The 18270-nt window shown below is 31.3% G+C and overlaps 2 protein-coding genes across 3 annotated transcripts; both read left to right on the top strand.

Moving 5' to 3' along the window:
- The first annotated feature begins 4612 nt into the window (after positions 1-4612).
- LOC134687618 (uncharacterized) lies at positions 4613-6942 on the top strand. Of its 2 annotated transcripts, none has more exons than XM_063548052.1 (2): positions 4613-4634; positions 5552-6942. In XM_063548052.1, the coding sequence occupies exon 2, from the start codon at positions 5564-5566 to the stop codon at positions 6803-6805; it is 1242 nt and encodes a 413-aa protein (XP_063404122.1). In that variant the 5' UTR covers positions 4613-4634; positions 5552-5563; the 3' UTR covers positions 6806-6942. The 2 variants fall into 2 exon arrangements, with proteins under 2 accessions (XP_063404122.1, XP_063404121.1); XM_063548051.1 differs by lacking the exon at positions 4613-4634 and adding an exon at positions 4790-4983.
- A 7748-nt stretch (positions 6943-14690) lies between these two features.
- LOC134687616 (uncharacterized) lies at positions 14691-17044 on the top strand. The gene is made up of 2 exons (XM_063548049.1): positions 14691-14841; positions 15307-17044. Exon 2 carries the CDS (start codon positions 15380-15382, stop codon positions 16715-16717), a length of 1338 nt encoding a protein of 445 aa, XP_063404119.1. The 5' UTR covers positions 14691-14841; positions 15307-15379; the 3' UTR covers positions 16718-17044.
- Positions 17045-18270: the final 1226 nt, after the last annotated feature.

The following is an 18270-nucleotide window of genomic DNA, read 5'->3' as shown; positions in this document are numbered from 1 at the left end:
GCTATAGATATAGGAAAATGTGGTGTGAGTGCCAATGAGACAACTCTTCATCCAAATAACAATTTTTAAAAGAGGAAACCATTATAGGTCAATGTACGGCCTTCAACACGGAGCCTTGGCTCATACCGAACAACAAGCTATAAAGGGCCCAAGAATTACTAGTGTAAAACCATTCTAACGGGAAAACCAACGGTCTAATCTATATAAAAAAACGAGAAACGAGAAACACGTATATATTACATAAACAAACGACAACTACTGTACATCACAATCCTGACTAAGGACAGGTGCAAACATTTGCAGCGAGATTAAACGTTTTAATGGATCCAAACCTTCTCCCTTTTTCTGAAACAATAGCATAACATCACAACATAGAACAACACACGATAAAATATCAATTGGCAGACTTACAAAATGTAACTCAGTAACTATATAACAGAAATGTTAAAGTCATATGAAACGATGCAGGCATATATCACGAGCTTAGTCTTTTGTACAGAATTTTAACATTAGATACGTATCCAGTTAGTATACTTATCAAAAACATATTTTACAATGGCATTTACTAAATGGTGGTGCTTTGAAGCAGAAGTTTACCGATTGTCGCCTTTGTAAACAACCAACAAAGAAGCATTCACATTCAGATGCATGTTAGCACGTCTAAAATATGTAAATTAAGATTTAGTTAAATTTGATGACAGAACGATGTTTACGTTTGTTGACTCTCTGTCTGCCAACTTTACTCCTTCGCACTTGCGTATTGCGATCACATGATTTATTCGAGAGGTAATGCCGAGGTAACTGCAGAAATTTTTGTTTTGTTTGGTTTGTATCATAGATAAGTTTTCGCTAAATTGATTTCTGACTTACGTTCAGAGGTAAACTACTGTTGCCTTAATTTAACTATATTTTAGCAACACATTTACAATTATTAGCTAAATACATTTGTAAGATCTATATGAAATAAAAATAGTAAACATATCCCATTGCAATAACGGTGAAAATATATATTAACATAGCATAGTATGACCGGATAGCGATTCTCCTCTTGGTTTTACAAAAAAATGTGATTGAAAATATAAAGGATGTAATGAGGTCTCATTAAATAACTGGCACTGAAGGTTGTCTCTTCAGTGATGCTCGTAGCCAAAATATTTGAAATCCAAAGCAAATATAAAAAGTGATGAACTATAATCGAAAAGGTCCAAAAAGAATAGACAAATCCTTTAAAGGAATCAGGGCTTTGCATGAGGGAGATACATTCCTTAATTTATGATCATTTGTAACATTTTGTAACAGCAAATTTTAATAACACAAACAATCTCTATTGTCATGCCAGTACCGAAGTACTGGCTACTGGGCTGGTGATTTCCTCGGGGACTAAAAATCAACCATCTAGGCATCGACCCAGTGGTAGTAATATCATTAACGAACCAATTTTCCTGCACCAGATGCGCATTTCCACAATAGTTGTTTCATAATTTGCAAATACTCGTTGCAACCCATGAAAGAAAACAAATATTTAATCGAAACATGGAGTCACTTAATTAACCACAGATATAAAAGTATTGTTCATAACGGCAAACAAATTTAAAGTTTTCATTACAGAAGTCTTTTAATGTAGAAATATTTATAACATCTCTGATGATTTTTGGTATGAGTGTCTTTCATTTATTAGGTCATATTCCGTCATACAGCTTCTACTGTTTCTATGTCAAAATTCATTTCTAGCATTTACATGGTTTGGTTTGAACGTGCCTGGTAAATGTATTACAAAAGATTCGTTCGAACGCACATAACTTATAAATTTATAATCAAATACTAGCACTGATACCACTGTAGTCACTGATTCGGTAATGAAATGATTGCTGATAATTCAAGATATCATTAAAAACTATGGCTTATATTCGCTAAGGCGAAGTTGACCACAGGTAAATGTGGAATTATTGGAATTCTGTTTGGTTATATAGATTCTTACATTTCTACGTTTTCAATCACTGGTTGGGTCGTTTCAGTTGAAGTTAAATTCTGAAAACCACTCCACACACAATTTTCGAAATTAATATTCATTTCAATATCTTAGACTGGAAGATCTTGCGTGTAAAATTCTCACAATGCAAACCCAACATAAAACTTTATCGAGACTCTAGGAAAGGATAGGGTTAAACTTTTACCAAATTACAATTCATTTTATTATTGTGTCACATATTGATTGACAAACATATAAGACAGTAACATTAAAACATACACAAAACAATCAATATCAAGCAAAAGCAATTTGGCTTAAGGTTGCACTTTGTAAATACAGTTGTTTCTCAAAACACGCCTCTTTTGGGGAGATCTTGAATATCAATAGAAAAATTAATTTTGTTTACATACTGGTTCCCAGTTGTGCTCTCTGTTTCCCATCTCACAGAGACATAACTTGGGAATGTTACCAGTATATGTACATGTACATATTGTTTACATTGAAATATGTGGTAACCTTTCATTCGAAGTAGGGTCGTAAAAAAAAATAGTGTTAGTTTAAACGTTGACAATATGCCGCACAGCCCTATATTTTGACCTTTGAAAGAAATGTGGTTCAAATGAACTTTCAATTCTAAGATAAGATTTTTTTCAAAACTTCATAGTAAAAGTGATACAGTTTGAGCCGTAAAAAGGAGTTCCTATGGGAAATTGCATTGTCAATATTTACAGAAATGCAACCTTAAAAGACACATTGCACACAATTTATATATGTTCTTAAAAATACAACAATGCTTTGCAATAATACATATTTAAAACTCTTTACCGTATATCCATTCGTTAACAGAGTACCGGTAATTTTATCATTGTTTATTGGTTAGACTAGCTAATTTTAGACTTCTTATGAAGCTCCTGTATAAATCCTGCCACATATAAACAATGAAACGAATCGTTTTCATACTATTGCCGAATGTCTGTTAAAAAAATCGCAATTCTAACATGACAATTATGATATGAATAAAATAATTAATCATCTTGATAATAAAAGCTCAATTGAAATGTTTGCCAAATTCTAAGACGTACTTTACAAATTATCATGATTTGTTATTCTATTCATTGAACGAGATATTTGTACATGTGTTGTCTTCTGATGATTAAATATAACCATTATTTTATAAGACCGTTTTATGCCTTATGGATTGTTTTTTATTTGATGACTTTGTGAGAAGAAAACTCACAGAAATCATGAACTCGAAGGAAAATACAGAAACGAAAACCCCTGAACAAATGGCAAAATCAAAGCTCAAACTTTTTTTTGTGCATAAATGTGTGTATAACTTATTATGTTCATGTGCCAATAAAAAACGAAATGCATTATAAAAAAAAACCTCAACACATCATACACATGAATAACAACTGTCAAATTTCTGACTTGGTACAGACATGTTCTTATGTCGAAAATGGTTGATTGAACCTAGTTTTATAGCTAGCTTAACCTCTCACTTGTATGACAGTCGCATCACGATTTTGTAATCTGTATTTCAAGTTACAAAAGATTTATCAATATTCAGGAATTTGAACCTTAAGAGTGGTCGCTAAATTTCAGAAAAATAAAGATCTGGTTAGAGATCAGACAAATGACAAAATGTAATTATACAATTATTCGAACAAAATCTGTCTACAAAGTATTGGTAACTCTTAAAAACGATTCGGCCGCAACTTAATAATAAAGTGTTATCTGTTTGTGGTTTTTCATAACAGTAAATGAGAGCACATCTTTGAAACAGAAATCTAGTTAAAATTTATCTAAAAATCCCGACAAATATAATTTTTTGCCAAAACACATCAATAGGTGTCATGTTATGTAAATTCATAACAAGATGTAAATTGGAAGATATGTCCTTACTGATGAAGGTTTTCTCTACATAACAAGAATATCAAACATACACATGAACACATATAACGTCTAAAACTATAAGTATATTTACTGTAAAATCTTAGAAAACGACAAATAATGACACAAAAAGAACAATTTAGATCAATAGAGATAATTATATAGACTTTCCTGAATTCAAAAACCCTACAATTACACCCCTCCTCATTTATCAAATGATAACAACATGGGATAGTAAAACATATCTTACATTAACGTAGTGAAATGTGGTATGATTGTCACATTCAAATTAGGACCAAAGAAGAAAGAATATTATTTATATGAGAAACCAACGTCATTTTGATTGAATGGTAGTCGAATTAAATATTAAAAATTACATTTATATAGTATACAAATGTTAATAATCAAATACTACCAATTATATACACTAACATTAGCAGAAATGACACTTATACTCTGTCATACAAGGCTATATGGGTTGTTTCCTTATCTTTTTAATTACTTTACTAAATAACCGTATCTAGATATTACTTTTATTCCTGATCGTTATCATAAGTTGTAAGTTGGTCGCTCTTAAGAACTTCCCTTTCCTTCTTTTTAAATAATAGTCTTCCTTTTGGATCTACTGTTAATGAATCTGACTTCCTGAATATGTGATGAAATATTTGCCACTGGATATGAAGAAGGAAAACAACCTATTGCATTTATATTTGCTAAAACCAAATTAGAGGATCAAATAAAATGCATTACTACGAATATATAGTTATCAAAGGTACCAGGATTATAATTTAGTACACCAGACGCGCGTTTATTCTACATTAGACTCATATCAAAATATGTATAAAGCCAAACAAGTACGAAGTTGAAGAGCATTGAGCAGTATGTAATTATAACAGTATAGTTTTAAAAGTGGTGAAGAACAGACATTGTATATAACTCGTGATCCTTATCACAAGTTGTAAAACGATCGCTCCTTAACAACTTCCGTTTCCTTTCTTTTTTTAAGCACATCTTGTTTTTACGTCTTAATTAAAAATCAAAATTTGTATATATCTATCTTGTGAGGCGTGTTAAAACCATTACGGATTATTTTTATTGGAACTTTTGAGTATATTCAGAAGGTAATTTTTCTGCTATTTTGAGTAAAGTATGAGTACTGCAAATAGATACATTTGAAAAATTAATGCATGAATAGTATATACATCCGTTTCAAGTTCTGCTGATATTTCTCATTTGAAGAAAATAGTTGAAACTAAAATTTGAAAGACAATCAATGATAAATACTCACATTATACTTTTAAGGAATCTCAGCAAAGGAGAAGCTGGGTTACAGCATGTGGTCTTTCAAATGCATGTAACAAGTTCATATATAAGATATGAAATTGTTTAAAATATGCTTAATGATTTGTGAACATATTTAGTTGTGAGCTCGTTTTTAGCTATTTGTCCTAACTGTTTTCGTGTATTGTGTTAAGCTCAATCAGGAATATTGTATTCTGAATCTTTTCTTTATATTTTGTCATTGAAATGGATTTTATAGCTTTCTTTGAAAGGACTTATTCACTGTGGAAGTCCATACAAGGACTTGAAATTGTCTACACATCTCTTTATTTTAATACTAGTTTTACATTTTAGATTCTTGTTTTGTAATTTTATACAGGACTTTTAAATATTGTTATTGTATTACAGATATAGAATACGATGTCATCGAAAGAAAATCTTTGCGAGGCAGATTACACTGCAAAACAATCAAAAGATCTTAATGACCAAGACAAAACAACAAAAACTGAAGACAAAGAAGATATTACGGATGAAGTATTTAACGAAGACATACAAAATGATGAAATAATCACGGTATCTACAGAAACCTCTTCTATTCTACAAACTCCAACTGCTGACGCTGACGCGTTCGAATTCTCTTCCAGTTTAGGAGTGTCCTTGAAATCAGATGATACGGACTTTATAGAAATGAGAAAAGATCTAAACACCGATAATGATTCTGAAATCGAATGTGTTGCATCCTTCAGATTAGACTTTAATGACGTTTCGAGAATTTCCTGCGTTAGTCCGACAAAAGCTTGGATAAATAGTAGTAGTAAAATAAGATTGGTCGATATTGAAAATTGTCAAGTACTAAGGTCATATAAATCAGACGTTCCAGTCTGTTTCCTGAATGCTTTGAACGAAACTAGTTTTCTTTTTTCATCAGGCAATGAAATTTCTAAACTAAGTATAAGTAACGACAATACAAGCAAACTAGAAACATTCCTTGACTTTTCTGCTGGAAACAAGAAATCAGTACAGCGCAGATTAAATGTATTTACAGTTTCTCCATCCGGGGACTTGATCGTTTGTCTTACCCAGAAATGGACATGTGCCTGCTTTTCTTCAATAGCTTCCCTTATTGAAAGATATGACAATGAGGCAAAATTAGTTCAATCAGGCAAAATTCAAAATAAGGGAAAGAAATTAATTTGTGATGCCTCCTCTTTAATAGTAAATAGTAATGGTAACATTTGTATTGCAGGAGAAAAGGCCCAGCAAAAAGGGGAATACTGGGTTATTGTTCTTGATTCAAATTTCCACTTTCGGTTTTCTTACGACAGGAATACAACCTCTCAGATACATAATCCATCATCGCTAGCTACAGATTTGAAAAATAATGTTCTGATTGTGAACACCTTTAGAGATAGGACCAAAAGAAAGGTAACAGTTGAAATGGCTAAAAAGAAGAAAGAACTGACATATGTCGCGATCATTGATGAGAATGGTATTTTCCGACTTCATTTACCAACTGATGCATTTCATTCGGATGGACCAGTAAGATTCATAACAATTGATAATGAGAGTAAGGCTTGGATGATAACGGATGCAGGACAAATAATTGTTGCAACTTTTAAGGATTTATCCAAAAGGGTTGAACCAAGTCAAGATGGAAAATGAAATTTGAATACTAACAATCGTTAACGAAAACAATGAGTAACAGGGGCATTCTATTTAACTAAAATTTGAAAAATGTGATTGTTTTCCCTGTATCTTTTGTAATAAAATACTGTCCCGATCTCTCAAGGTCTCTTCAATATTATGTTTTTTTTTCTACTTGGTCTTCATTTATTGGTTGTAAACCTTTCAATATGTACAGCTTAAAGACAGGAGAAATTCACCGTTTTTAGAAGCATATCTGTTTATTTACGAGGAATAGAACATTCAAAGGTTGTCTTGATTATACTTTTGGTGTGTGATCATAATAAATAAGTTGAAGATCAGTTACTAAAACGGAGGAAAATGCAGACAACCTGTTTAAAAATGTTTCAACCCCAGCAACTTATGTTCGTAACATTCTTACGAATAAGGTACACATAAATCAAGATTATTTTTGTATAACTCACAATCAATTGATGTCATTAGATTTTTTTGTGCAAAGAGCCAATGAATCTTTTGTGGATAGTTGTTTCATTGTCAATCATACCACATCTTCTATTTTATACTTAAATGAGATATCATGCAACCATACTTGATCAATGGCCAAATATAATGCATTCTAGATCTACATTGATTTAAAGTTACCATAAATTTCAAGGTCATTGATACTAAACTACACTTTAATTATTGCAGGCAAGAGTTTCGGGGGTGAAACAACAGCATCTTATTATTTGTATTACGCAAATTATCTCCGCCATACTTATAAAAGAGGGACGAAAGATACCAAAGGAATAGTAAAACTCATAAATCTAATAAAAACTGACAACGCCATGGCTAAAAATGAAAAAGACAAACAGACATTTATAGTGGGTACCAACTGGGATATGCAGATATGAGTTCATACAAATATAAAACAAGATTTAGTCACTACCAACGGGGATTTTGTCTTGAGCTTTGTGTATTGCAAATTTACATTAAACACGAATGATACCGACTTTCAAACTCGAACATGTATGCCATTAAACCTGACATACACAATACACGTAAATTCACACTACCTATTTCAATATTAAAAGCAAATTAACTGAAAATCGAATAAAACTTCAAAAAAGGTTAAAATTAGATTAGAAATCAAGAGAACAATTAATAACATTAAATTCAAGAAAAACAGACATCGAAACCAACTCGGACTTCAGACGGGCGTTTTGTCTACATACAACGGATCAAAACCTAGTGTCACTTATCGTATCATCTGGAGAGAAGGCATTCAAACTAGAACACAACCAACCTCTTCGCCTACCTAAGGCGTTTTATGAGGCGTTTTTGTGGATAATTTGTAATTTCCTTTTACTTTTTATACTTCTGCACAGTATACTTATTATTTCTGAAACTGAGATTCAAAACTATAATGATTATATAAACTCATTAAAGATACCATTATTCTAAATATGATCATAGTATTAATATGTAAAGATAAAGATGTTGTGAAGAAAATTTTTAACAAGTTCTCAGGAAGGAAATGTACTACATTGACTTAGGAGTGGATACTTTTGTAGATATAAGTTTAATAATACCAAGGTTAAACTTGTCTGTCACTTATATTATATCTACATAAGTTATATATTAAATTGTAAGTGCATTAGGAATCTAACCACTTAGTCTTCCTTGTTTAAAGGGGGGATTTTTAATTTTCCCCTAGGGTAAAACCAGACCAGTTTTCATCACTTCTGTGTTGACTTGAGTTATCATTGATATGTTCATATACTAGTATAAATGAAGGAAATAAATTCATGCTAGTTTCAAGGATTGACATTTTATAATTACGCCATTCCTGCGGTTCGTCTTCAAAAGACTCATTAATGACGCTCGAATTAAAAAATGTTAAAAGGCCCAATAAAGTACGAAGTTGAAGAGCATTTCTAAAAGTTTGGCCAAATATAGTTTAAATAATCTGTTCCTGAGGAAGAAAACCCTAAGTCACTCAAAATGCAAACGTTTTGTTAACAGTTGATTTATAATTATTAAAACATTAAGCTGTTCATAAAGTAATATGATAACGCGTACGGTTACATTTATAACATCATGTTTCCTCGTTTGAATTGCATTTTCTCAAGGTTTAATTTACATTCTTTCGTCTGTTGTGTTTCAGCTTTAGATTTGGTCATTTAATTAGGGACTTTTCGTTTTGAATTATTACTCGGAGTTCAGTATTTTTGTTATTTTACTTTTTGAAGGACACGACACAAAACAATAAATAGATATTTAGATGCCAAATTCCGACCTCAAATATGCTCAGCACTGAATATTTTTCACAATTCAAAATGTAGAATCTCATGTTTTTTCACATAATTGACTTTTTGAGAAATATCAAAATATAATTTTCATCAGGCAATTTTGGTGACAAAATGATTGTGCGAAGAGAAAGTCGTTTTCACAGTGTTAGTTTGTAGCAATGGTGACATGTGTATTGCAGGACAAAGATTTGACAGTTGTTTATCTAATAATCGTTTTGGACGCAGATTTTAGTGTCTGTTTTTCGTACGATAGAAATTTACAGATGCATATTTTCCGTCCATTATCAATTGCAGCTTACTTGAAAGACAATACTATCACGGTTGCTAAATAGACAAGACAAAAAAGATAAAAAAAAAAATACTATTTTGATAAATCATTTCAAAACTGAAGATTAACTGAAGATTTATCGTTGCAATAGACAAAGATAGTTGTGAAATCGGTTGTCAACGTCTGAAGTAACTCTACGATGTGGCCAGTGCTAATGAATTTGTCCGTTATATAACTTTTGTATGGAGAGGATTACAACAAATTTTTACAGAATAATATTTTCATAGTAAAATGTTGTTCAAAATAAAAAAATAAAAAACTTGTGTGTTTGTTGATTATTTCTTACTTTGTGTATACTGGTATACGAAAATGCTCCATGGTGTGACATATGTCTAGCATTTAAAGCATCATTGTGTACCTTAGTTTTATATGACTTAATTTAAACATTAACATGGTACATTTTCCATTTATTTTCGATCTATGAGTTTGACTGTCCCTCTGGTATATTTCGCCCCTCTTTCTGAAACAATACTGAAGAAGTATTAGGAACAGAAGAATATAAGATGTAATCGATTTTGCTTCTTTTTTGTTGACGTACAGCAATATTTGATTTGAATATTTATTAAAATTTGACATAACAACCTTGTTACTTGACATGACGTGTAATTTACTTAAAGAAATCAACATTAAATTTCACACAGGAAAAGGTGGATATCCTGGATAGCTTAAGGACGACAAGAAACATTGGTATATAGGAAGTACAACGTAATATAATTTCATATGTTTTACTGCGTTTATAAAGCCGTTAAAAAACATTTGTTATTCTCTTTTAAATAAAGTTCAATAAAACTCAGGGGAACAGTTTTAGATTTTTTTTAAATAAATACCGACGAATTCACGGCATCATCACGTGTCATCTAATATAAGTTGATACAGAAAGTTATAAAAGTTTTATGAAAGCTAATACTAATATTAGTAAATTGATTGATTGTTGTTAAACGGTACCATTAGTTATATAATGCTTTTTTATGCCGGTCTTTTTTTTTATTGTCGTTTATGCATGCCGGAGATTTCGGAGAGAACCTACTATCTTCGGTAGGAAAACTGACAGTCCTTGGTAATTTAAAATTGGAGTAGAGTAACCTGCAATTTGTTTGATTCGATTTTACAATCTTAGTTTTGATAAACCTGTTATACAGCTGTTCGATAACTTAATACTACTTATACACCAATGCAAATAACAGACAAAACACTGCTCTTATTTCCAACTCAAACTATATTCTTATAATATTCAGAACAATACGCTTTGTTGTATATTGTTGTTCAATTCACTTGTAGCAGATGTTACATGAAAACGAATAATACATTCATTAACAAGTGTTCAACAAAGAGAGCATGTACACCAAACTCCGAAACAGTGGTGACGTTGCTTCGCTAAACTATCATCAACGTAGCGTAGTAAAGAGGACGTAACCGCTGTTTCGGAGTTTGCATGGACACAACATGTAGTAAATATCTAACCAAGGAAACAATACTGGACTATACAAGACAGAAAAAATCCGAAGAAATACAGAAAATAAAAAGAACCAAAAAAATCGAAAAAAAAGAGACATATAAAATTGAGAAAAGAAATGTATCAACGAGACAACAACCCGACCTCAGAGCAGACAACAATCAAATACCACCAATTGCTCTTCAATGCAGCGAGAAACTCCCGCACCCGGAGACATGTACGCTAAAAGATTATAAAGACTTATGCGAAAAGAATATGGTATGAAATCAAACTTATAAACGATGCAATCTCAAATTGGGCAAGATTGGTTAATTCTGTTTTATACATCACTCGAATAGGTTTGATACCAGCTTAATACTAATGTGTAACTAGTTGATCAACATGTTTAATGCATGTACAAGATAAAAATCCTTATATTGTCTCCTCGTTGATCTATTCCGCATTTGGTGTTGGAATTTTACACCTTTATTAGACTGCATAAGATTTGAAGGATATCACAATGAGTGGACGCTAGTTGGAGAGCGCATTTTAGATGTCCATATTTGTCCATGAGTACGTTTCAGTTGATGTGCACTACAAATGTAAACTTGACGTTCATTCCATATATAGGTGGAATTGTAAGACTTGGAGTGCAGGTTCCATCAAACCCGGTCAACACGTCTGGTATCATATTAGAATTTCAATAAGATACAATATAATAACGTGATAAGGATAAGAGATAAGTTGGAACTATATATTAAAATTACAATTTGGCAAAACAATAATCTAAACGGTATCAATTTCTATATGCACATTATGACAATTCGAAAATTGATATCTCTTCAGTGATGCTCGAGGTCAAATATCTAAAATCTAGCTTTTACATTATATATCTTCCCCGTTCACATAGTCTGAATTATAATAAATCAAATACAAAACATATAAAGATACTGTGATGTCTTCATAACAAATACTACAAACAACAGGTTATTATTTCAACTTGGAATTATTTTAAATTATGGTATTTGCAAAATATGTGCTTGAAATTCTAATACATTTCATGTGTATTCTGTATTTTAATGTTCTGTGCAGTGCACAACATTTTCTATTACAATGAAAACATCACATTTTTAATAGAATGTACTGTGCGACGCACAACACTATCTATAAAAATTACATTGTATGGGAAGTGTAATGCACCACTCCAAACATTATAATACAGAATAAACATGGAATTTATGAAAAATTTCATGCACAACATATTATGCAAGTTTTATAATTAAAGGTTGAAATAATAGCCTGTTAAATATTAGTTTAGCTGCTTTAGATATTGTAATGTCTTCAGCATGAATAAAAATTGATTTTTTTTTAAATTAAAAGTCTGTAGTTACACACAAAACCTAGATAATTGACACTACTTAACATCATACAAAGTTATTGTCTATTGTTCTATTGTCCTTCAAGAAGATGTGCTGAATAATACTATCTTGTACAAAATATGTGTTTGTTTATGGAAACTCCACTTAGAACAATTATAATTTCTCGATTGTTTTTATTCCTGAACAAAAAGAGGTTGACCAAAATCAAGATTTATATTTGTGCTTGACAGTTTTAAAGGCTTTTCTGTATTCACAACATCTTAAAGTTGTAATGCAAACATTTGGTACTTAAGGATGTCTGCTTGTCATGATTTGGAATTTTTGTCAGATTTTCAGAATCCTCTGGTTTTATCTATTTGAATGCCTTAAAATATTTTGCCCATGAACCCCCATTTTTCTTTTTATAAATCTTTCACATGTATAATTATAAACCATTTGTAATAGTCTCATAAGATCTTATTTATTTTTTCATAGTATTTGAGGACTTTGACTGGTCAATGATAAAGCTATGAAAAATCAAGAGAGAACATTTTCCCGCCAAAATTCCAATGGCTAATATCTCGAAAACGAGCACATTGACCCCTATATTTTTTTGCTTTTTTGAAACCTCAATTACTCTCCTATCAATAGTTTCATGAAAAGTTATTTATTTTGAAACTAAGCAGCGAACATCCTTATTGATTACTTGTGTTTTTAAGATTTCCCTATACCAACGGGCAGTGCTGTTTCTAACAAGGGAGTGGCAGATGATATATAAACATTACATTTAACATTAGTAAGTCTGGAGTCCTTGATTGCTTGATGTTCGATGTGAGCCAATTTTCCGTATTGAAGGCCGTACTTTGACCTATAATTGTTATCTTTTTATTCATTTTGACTAGGATGTAGAGTCATACCCAAATCTTAATTATTATGTTTGTATCTTGCCAAAGAATGAGTTTTTATGCATTTGTTGAATATGCGATAAAAAGATCAGAATATGAAAGCATGCTAACCAGTGGAAGACATTTTCCATTTCAAAAGACAAACAAAAAAACATGCAAATATAAGTGTATGTTTTAGCAGTACTAAAATTATAAAACAATTTATATTGCTACATTTTATTATATGATTATTCAGTTTAGCTTCAATCAAAAGAAGAAATGTACATGCAAAAAATGATAATGTTAAATAAACAATGATTATAACATTAGGTTTGAATCACAAGAAATCATGTATTTATCCCACTTCAGTATTGTAGTATATTTCGGATGAAAACTATTGATCAAATCTTCCGGGCGGAAATCATAGATTTATACATTACTTGTCAATAATATGTAGTTTTAAAGGCGCTCACAGATCTTTCACATAGATGAATTGTATGCCAATAACTGATACTGCTAGCTTGCTCAACTTCCTGCACAGGATAAATTCTAATCCTGAAGTAAGTGTATCAATATTGTATATCTTGTTTCATTCAGAACGATTTATTTATGGAGAAAATTAAGACGAGGAGTTAATATAATTTGATTAAGTTAACTCCTTACAATATTTGATTTTAAATTCATCCAGTAGTGAAATTTACTTTTATTCTATTGTGCAACGCTTACAATATTTTTCTTTTTATAAATCTTTCACATGTATAATTATAAACCATTTGTAATAGTCTCATAAGATCTTATTTATTTTTTCATAGTATTTGAGGACTTTGACTGGTCAATGATAAAGCTATGAAAAATCAAGAGAGAACATTTTCCCGCCAAAATTCCAATGGCTAATATCTCGAAAACGAGCACATTGACCCCTCTATTTTTTTGCTTTTTTGAAACCTCAATTACTCTCCTATCAATAGTTTCATGAAAAGTTATTTATTTTGAAACTAAGCAGCGAACATCCTTATTGATTACTTGTGTTTTTAAGATTTCCCTATACCAACGGGCAGTGCTGTTTCTAACAAGGGAGTGGCAGATGATATATAAACATTACATTTAACATTAGTAAGTCTGGAGTCCTTGATTGCTTGATGTTCGATGTGAGCCAATTTTCCGTATTGAAGGCCGTACTTTGACCTATAATTGTTATCTTTTTATTCATTTTGACTAGGATGTAGAGTCATACCCAAATCTTAATTATTATGTTTGTATCTTGCCAAAGAATGAGTTTTTATGCATTTGTTGAATATGCGATAAAAAGATCAGAATATGAAAGCATGCTAACCAGTGGAAGACATTTTCCATTTCAAAAGACAAACAAAAAAACATGCAAATATAAGTGTATGTTTTAGCAGTACTAAAATTATAAAACAATTTATATTGCTACATTTTATTATATGATTATTCAGTTTAGCTTCAATCAAAAGAAGAAATGTACATGCAAAAAATGATAATGTTAAATAAACAATGATTATAACATTAGGTTTGAATCACAAGAAATCATGTATTTATCCCACTTCAGTATTGTAGTATATTTCGGATGAAAACTATTGATCAAATCTTCCGGGCGGAAATCATAGATTTATACATTACTTGTCAATAATATGTAGTTTTAAAGGCGCTCACAGATCTTTCACATAGATGAATTGTATGCCAATAACTGATACTGCTAGCTTGCTCAACTTCCTGCACAGGATAAATTCTAATCCTGAAGTAAGTGTATCAATATTGTATATCTTGTTTCATTCAGAACGATTTATTTATGGAGAAAATTAAGACGAGGAGTTAATATAATTTGATTAAGTTAACTCCTTACAATATTTGATTTTAAATTCATCCAGTAGTGAAATTTACTTTTATTCTATTGTGCAACGCTTACAATATTTTTAAATTAACTTATATTATTTTTTCCTACTCTTTTACGATTTTCTTTTAGTTATTTTATACTTTTAAGTATAGATTACACATGGTACGCATTTTAAATCAAACATTGCCGAAAATAATATATTCAATTAACTTTTAACGTCTTACATATTATGCTTGCTTTTAAGGAACTTTTGAAGGCCGTACAGTGACCTATAGTTGATGATGTCTGTGTCATTTTGGTCTCTTGTGGGCAGTTGTCACATTGGCAATCATACCACATCTTCTGTTTTATATTACGTTCTTATCTTGCAGTTAACAAATTCAAATGGTAAACGACACCAATGTGACTAAGAAAGGAACAGTCTTCATTGAACATAATTAAGTGATGATAATAATAGTACGCTACCGTACGCCTGAGCTTGATATCGATGACCGACCTGGATCCAGTTTTGAGTCATTTTCATTATCAGACTATGTTGATGGAAGTCCTGGAGGAACAGAAAAGACACTTATTAGTCATGAACTCGACTTTGACGATCTAGATTCAGATTACCGAAGTACGGCGTATTCACGTCCAATAGTAGGGATGTCATCGGATTGCCTTGATGGAGCAAAATGTACTGACGAAAACAACCTTTCCAGTACACACAAGCTTGTCACTGGAAGATTGCAGTATTTTGGAAAGTCGTCTTGTAGTATCGACAATGCAACGGATAGTTTGGATGGAAATCCACATAACATGAAACCGTCGATTAACAACGTGGCATCAAACATCAAAACATCGGACGATGCAGGAACAGAAATATCAGAAAACGATGTTAGTGTTAAAGTTGTCAGTCTTCCATATTTGAAAACAGATGATAGAATACAATGTGTTTTGACATTTGATTCTAGCTTTAGAAATATACTGGATATATACCCTATAACCCCTACTGTAGCTTGGGTTTACAATTTAGAAAGACTAAGACTGATTGATATAGGCGGAAAACTGTTGTTTGATTATCCTTTGAAAGGTGGATTCTTATATCTTCAGGGTACAGAAAACACCAATGAAGTTCTCCTTCTTCACCATGGAGAAAACAAGATTATAAAAGTTGTGTTGAGTAAAGATACTAGTAACCAAACAGATGCGTTGATTATGCCACTGATAGACATGGGTACAAATGAAAAAACACAAAACAAAATAAAACATTTTCTTATACGCAAGTCAGGGGACATAGTTGTATGTGTGAGCCGTAAACTTAGAAAATGTGGATGCATTCCGACAGATATATCATATATACAGATTTACAGTAGAGCTGGACTTTTTCTTCGTGAAACAAAACTTCAACATAATGGAACAAATCTTACAGGCGATATTTATGCTATCACTGAAAATAATAATGGGCATATATGCTTAGCCGGAAATAAAAATACAGATAATAATTCACATTATCTAGTCGACCTTGACATTCAGTTGAGGGAACATTTTTTCTTTGATGGAAATGAATCAGACTCCAATTTTTTTCCAACGTCTTTAGCAACCACTCGCCGAAACGACATACTATTCGTGAATAATCTAGAACAAATACAAGTCATTGATGAAAATGGGAAGATTTTAAGAAATATACAGACAGACAGCTTCATCTCTCATGGTAGACCAGAACGTATTGCTACGGACAGAGAAGACAAGCTATGGATTGTCACGAGTTTAGGCAAAATTATCAGTGTTCAATTGAAATAAGCAAGTTTTGTAAATACTATATCGTGATTATGAAATTTCATATAGAGTATCCGAAAATTTAAGGATTAACTGTGGCCATTTCTAATCATGGATTTATAGAGATTCTTTTCAAATGTGCAGTATAGACATGTAATATCTTAGATTACTTCCATTCTGCAGTCAAACCCATGCTAGAGACAATTGCAAGCGGCTATTCTAATTTCTCAATGTTCATTCAGGTTGACCAACTCTCAAAGCATACCTTTTAAATAAATTTTATTTTATTATAAGTAGGCATCACAAATTTTCCACTGGCCATTAAGTATCATCAATAAATCATCAACCAGATATTGTGTAGCCCTAACTTATCTTTACTTTAAACAATATGTATTCGGATAAATCAACATTAAACGATATTATACAAATGAAATAATATTGAGGATTCAGAAACAAGTAATTTGCTTTTACAAATCTGTCTCCTTTTACAATAATAATATATTTGATACCTACTATGTTGAATGATAACTCAGTCATCATACCAGACAGTACACAGACGAGACAAATAATAAACTCATACAGGCGTACGCACAATATGTAGAGACACTGTACGTGTAAACAACATTTAGATATAAATGTAAAACCAACCTAACCAAATATCAGATATACCGGTATTATTGCTAAAAAAGCTCATGTATAAATTTATTGCTTATATTGCTACTTAGAAATGCATTGTTTACCCAATGTACCTTACCTTACACCCAATATACCTAGTAAGATCCTAGTAATGTATCCTTCAATCGGCATTTATCCTTTACAAATACAGGTGTACATATAATACGAAGCTATATAATATACTAAACGTATATGCATAGTTTCCTTTATCTTGCGTATGTTGCGAGCGATTTCTTCTAAAAACAAATTCATCGATCATTGTCGATTTAGAATGGAAAAGGAGTCAAAATTTAATTTCAGGATAAAGACAATAAGTATTTAAAAGGAGTCCAAATTTAATTTCAGGATAAAGACAATAAGTATTTAAAAGGAGTCCAAATTTAATTTCAGGATAAAGACAAGAACTATTTAAAAGGAGTCCAAATTTAATTTCAGGATAAAGACAATAACTATTTAAAAGGAGTCCAAATTTAATTTCAGGATAAGGACAATAACTATTAAAAAGGAGTACAAATTTAATTTCAGGATAAAGACAATAACTATTTAAAAGGAGTTCAAATTTAATTTCAGGATAAAGACAATAACTATTTAGTGTCTTTAAATATTAGCTGTATTTGTACTGAGCTCAAAACAGGAATAATAGCTCACTGAAACCCGTATAACACCTCTTTCTAAATGCTCCTCAACTTTGTATTTGTTTTGGCTTTTTAACTATTTTGATCTGAGCGTCACTGATGAGTCTTATGTAGACGAAACGCGCGTCTGGCGTATAAAATTACAATCCTGGTACTTTTGATAACTATCTAAGCCTCGTATAAATACAGCTGATATGTAATGACACTCAACAGTTGTTGTCTATGTATTTAAAAAAATAAATGTAACAAATATTTTTTTTTTTTATT

Source organism: Mytilus trossulus, chromosome 10 (assembly GCF_036588685.1).
Source record: "Mytilus trossulus isolate FHL-02 chromosome 10, PNRI_Mtr1.1.1.hap1, whole genome shotgun sequence".
Taxonomy (NCBI): domain Eukaryota; kingdom Metazoa; phylum Mollusca; class Bivalvia; order Mytilida; family Mytilidae; genus Mytilus; species Mytilus trossulus.
Note: the sequence above shows the minus strand (reverse complement) of the source record. Positions and strands in the feature narration are given on the sequence as shown.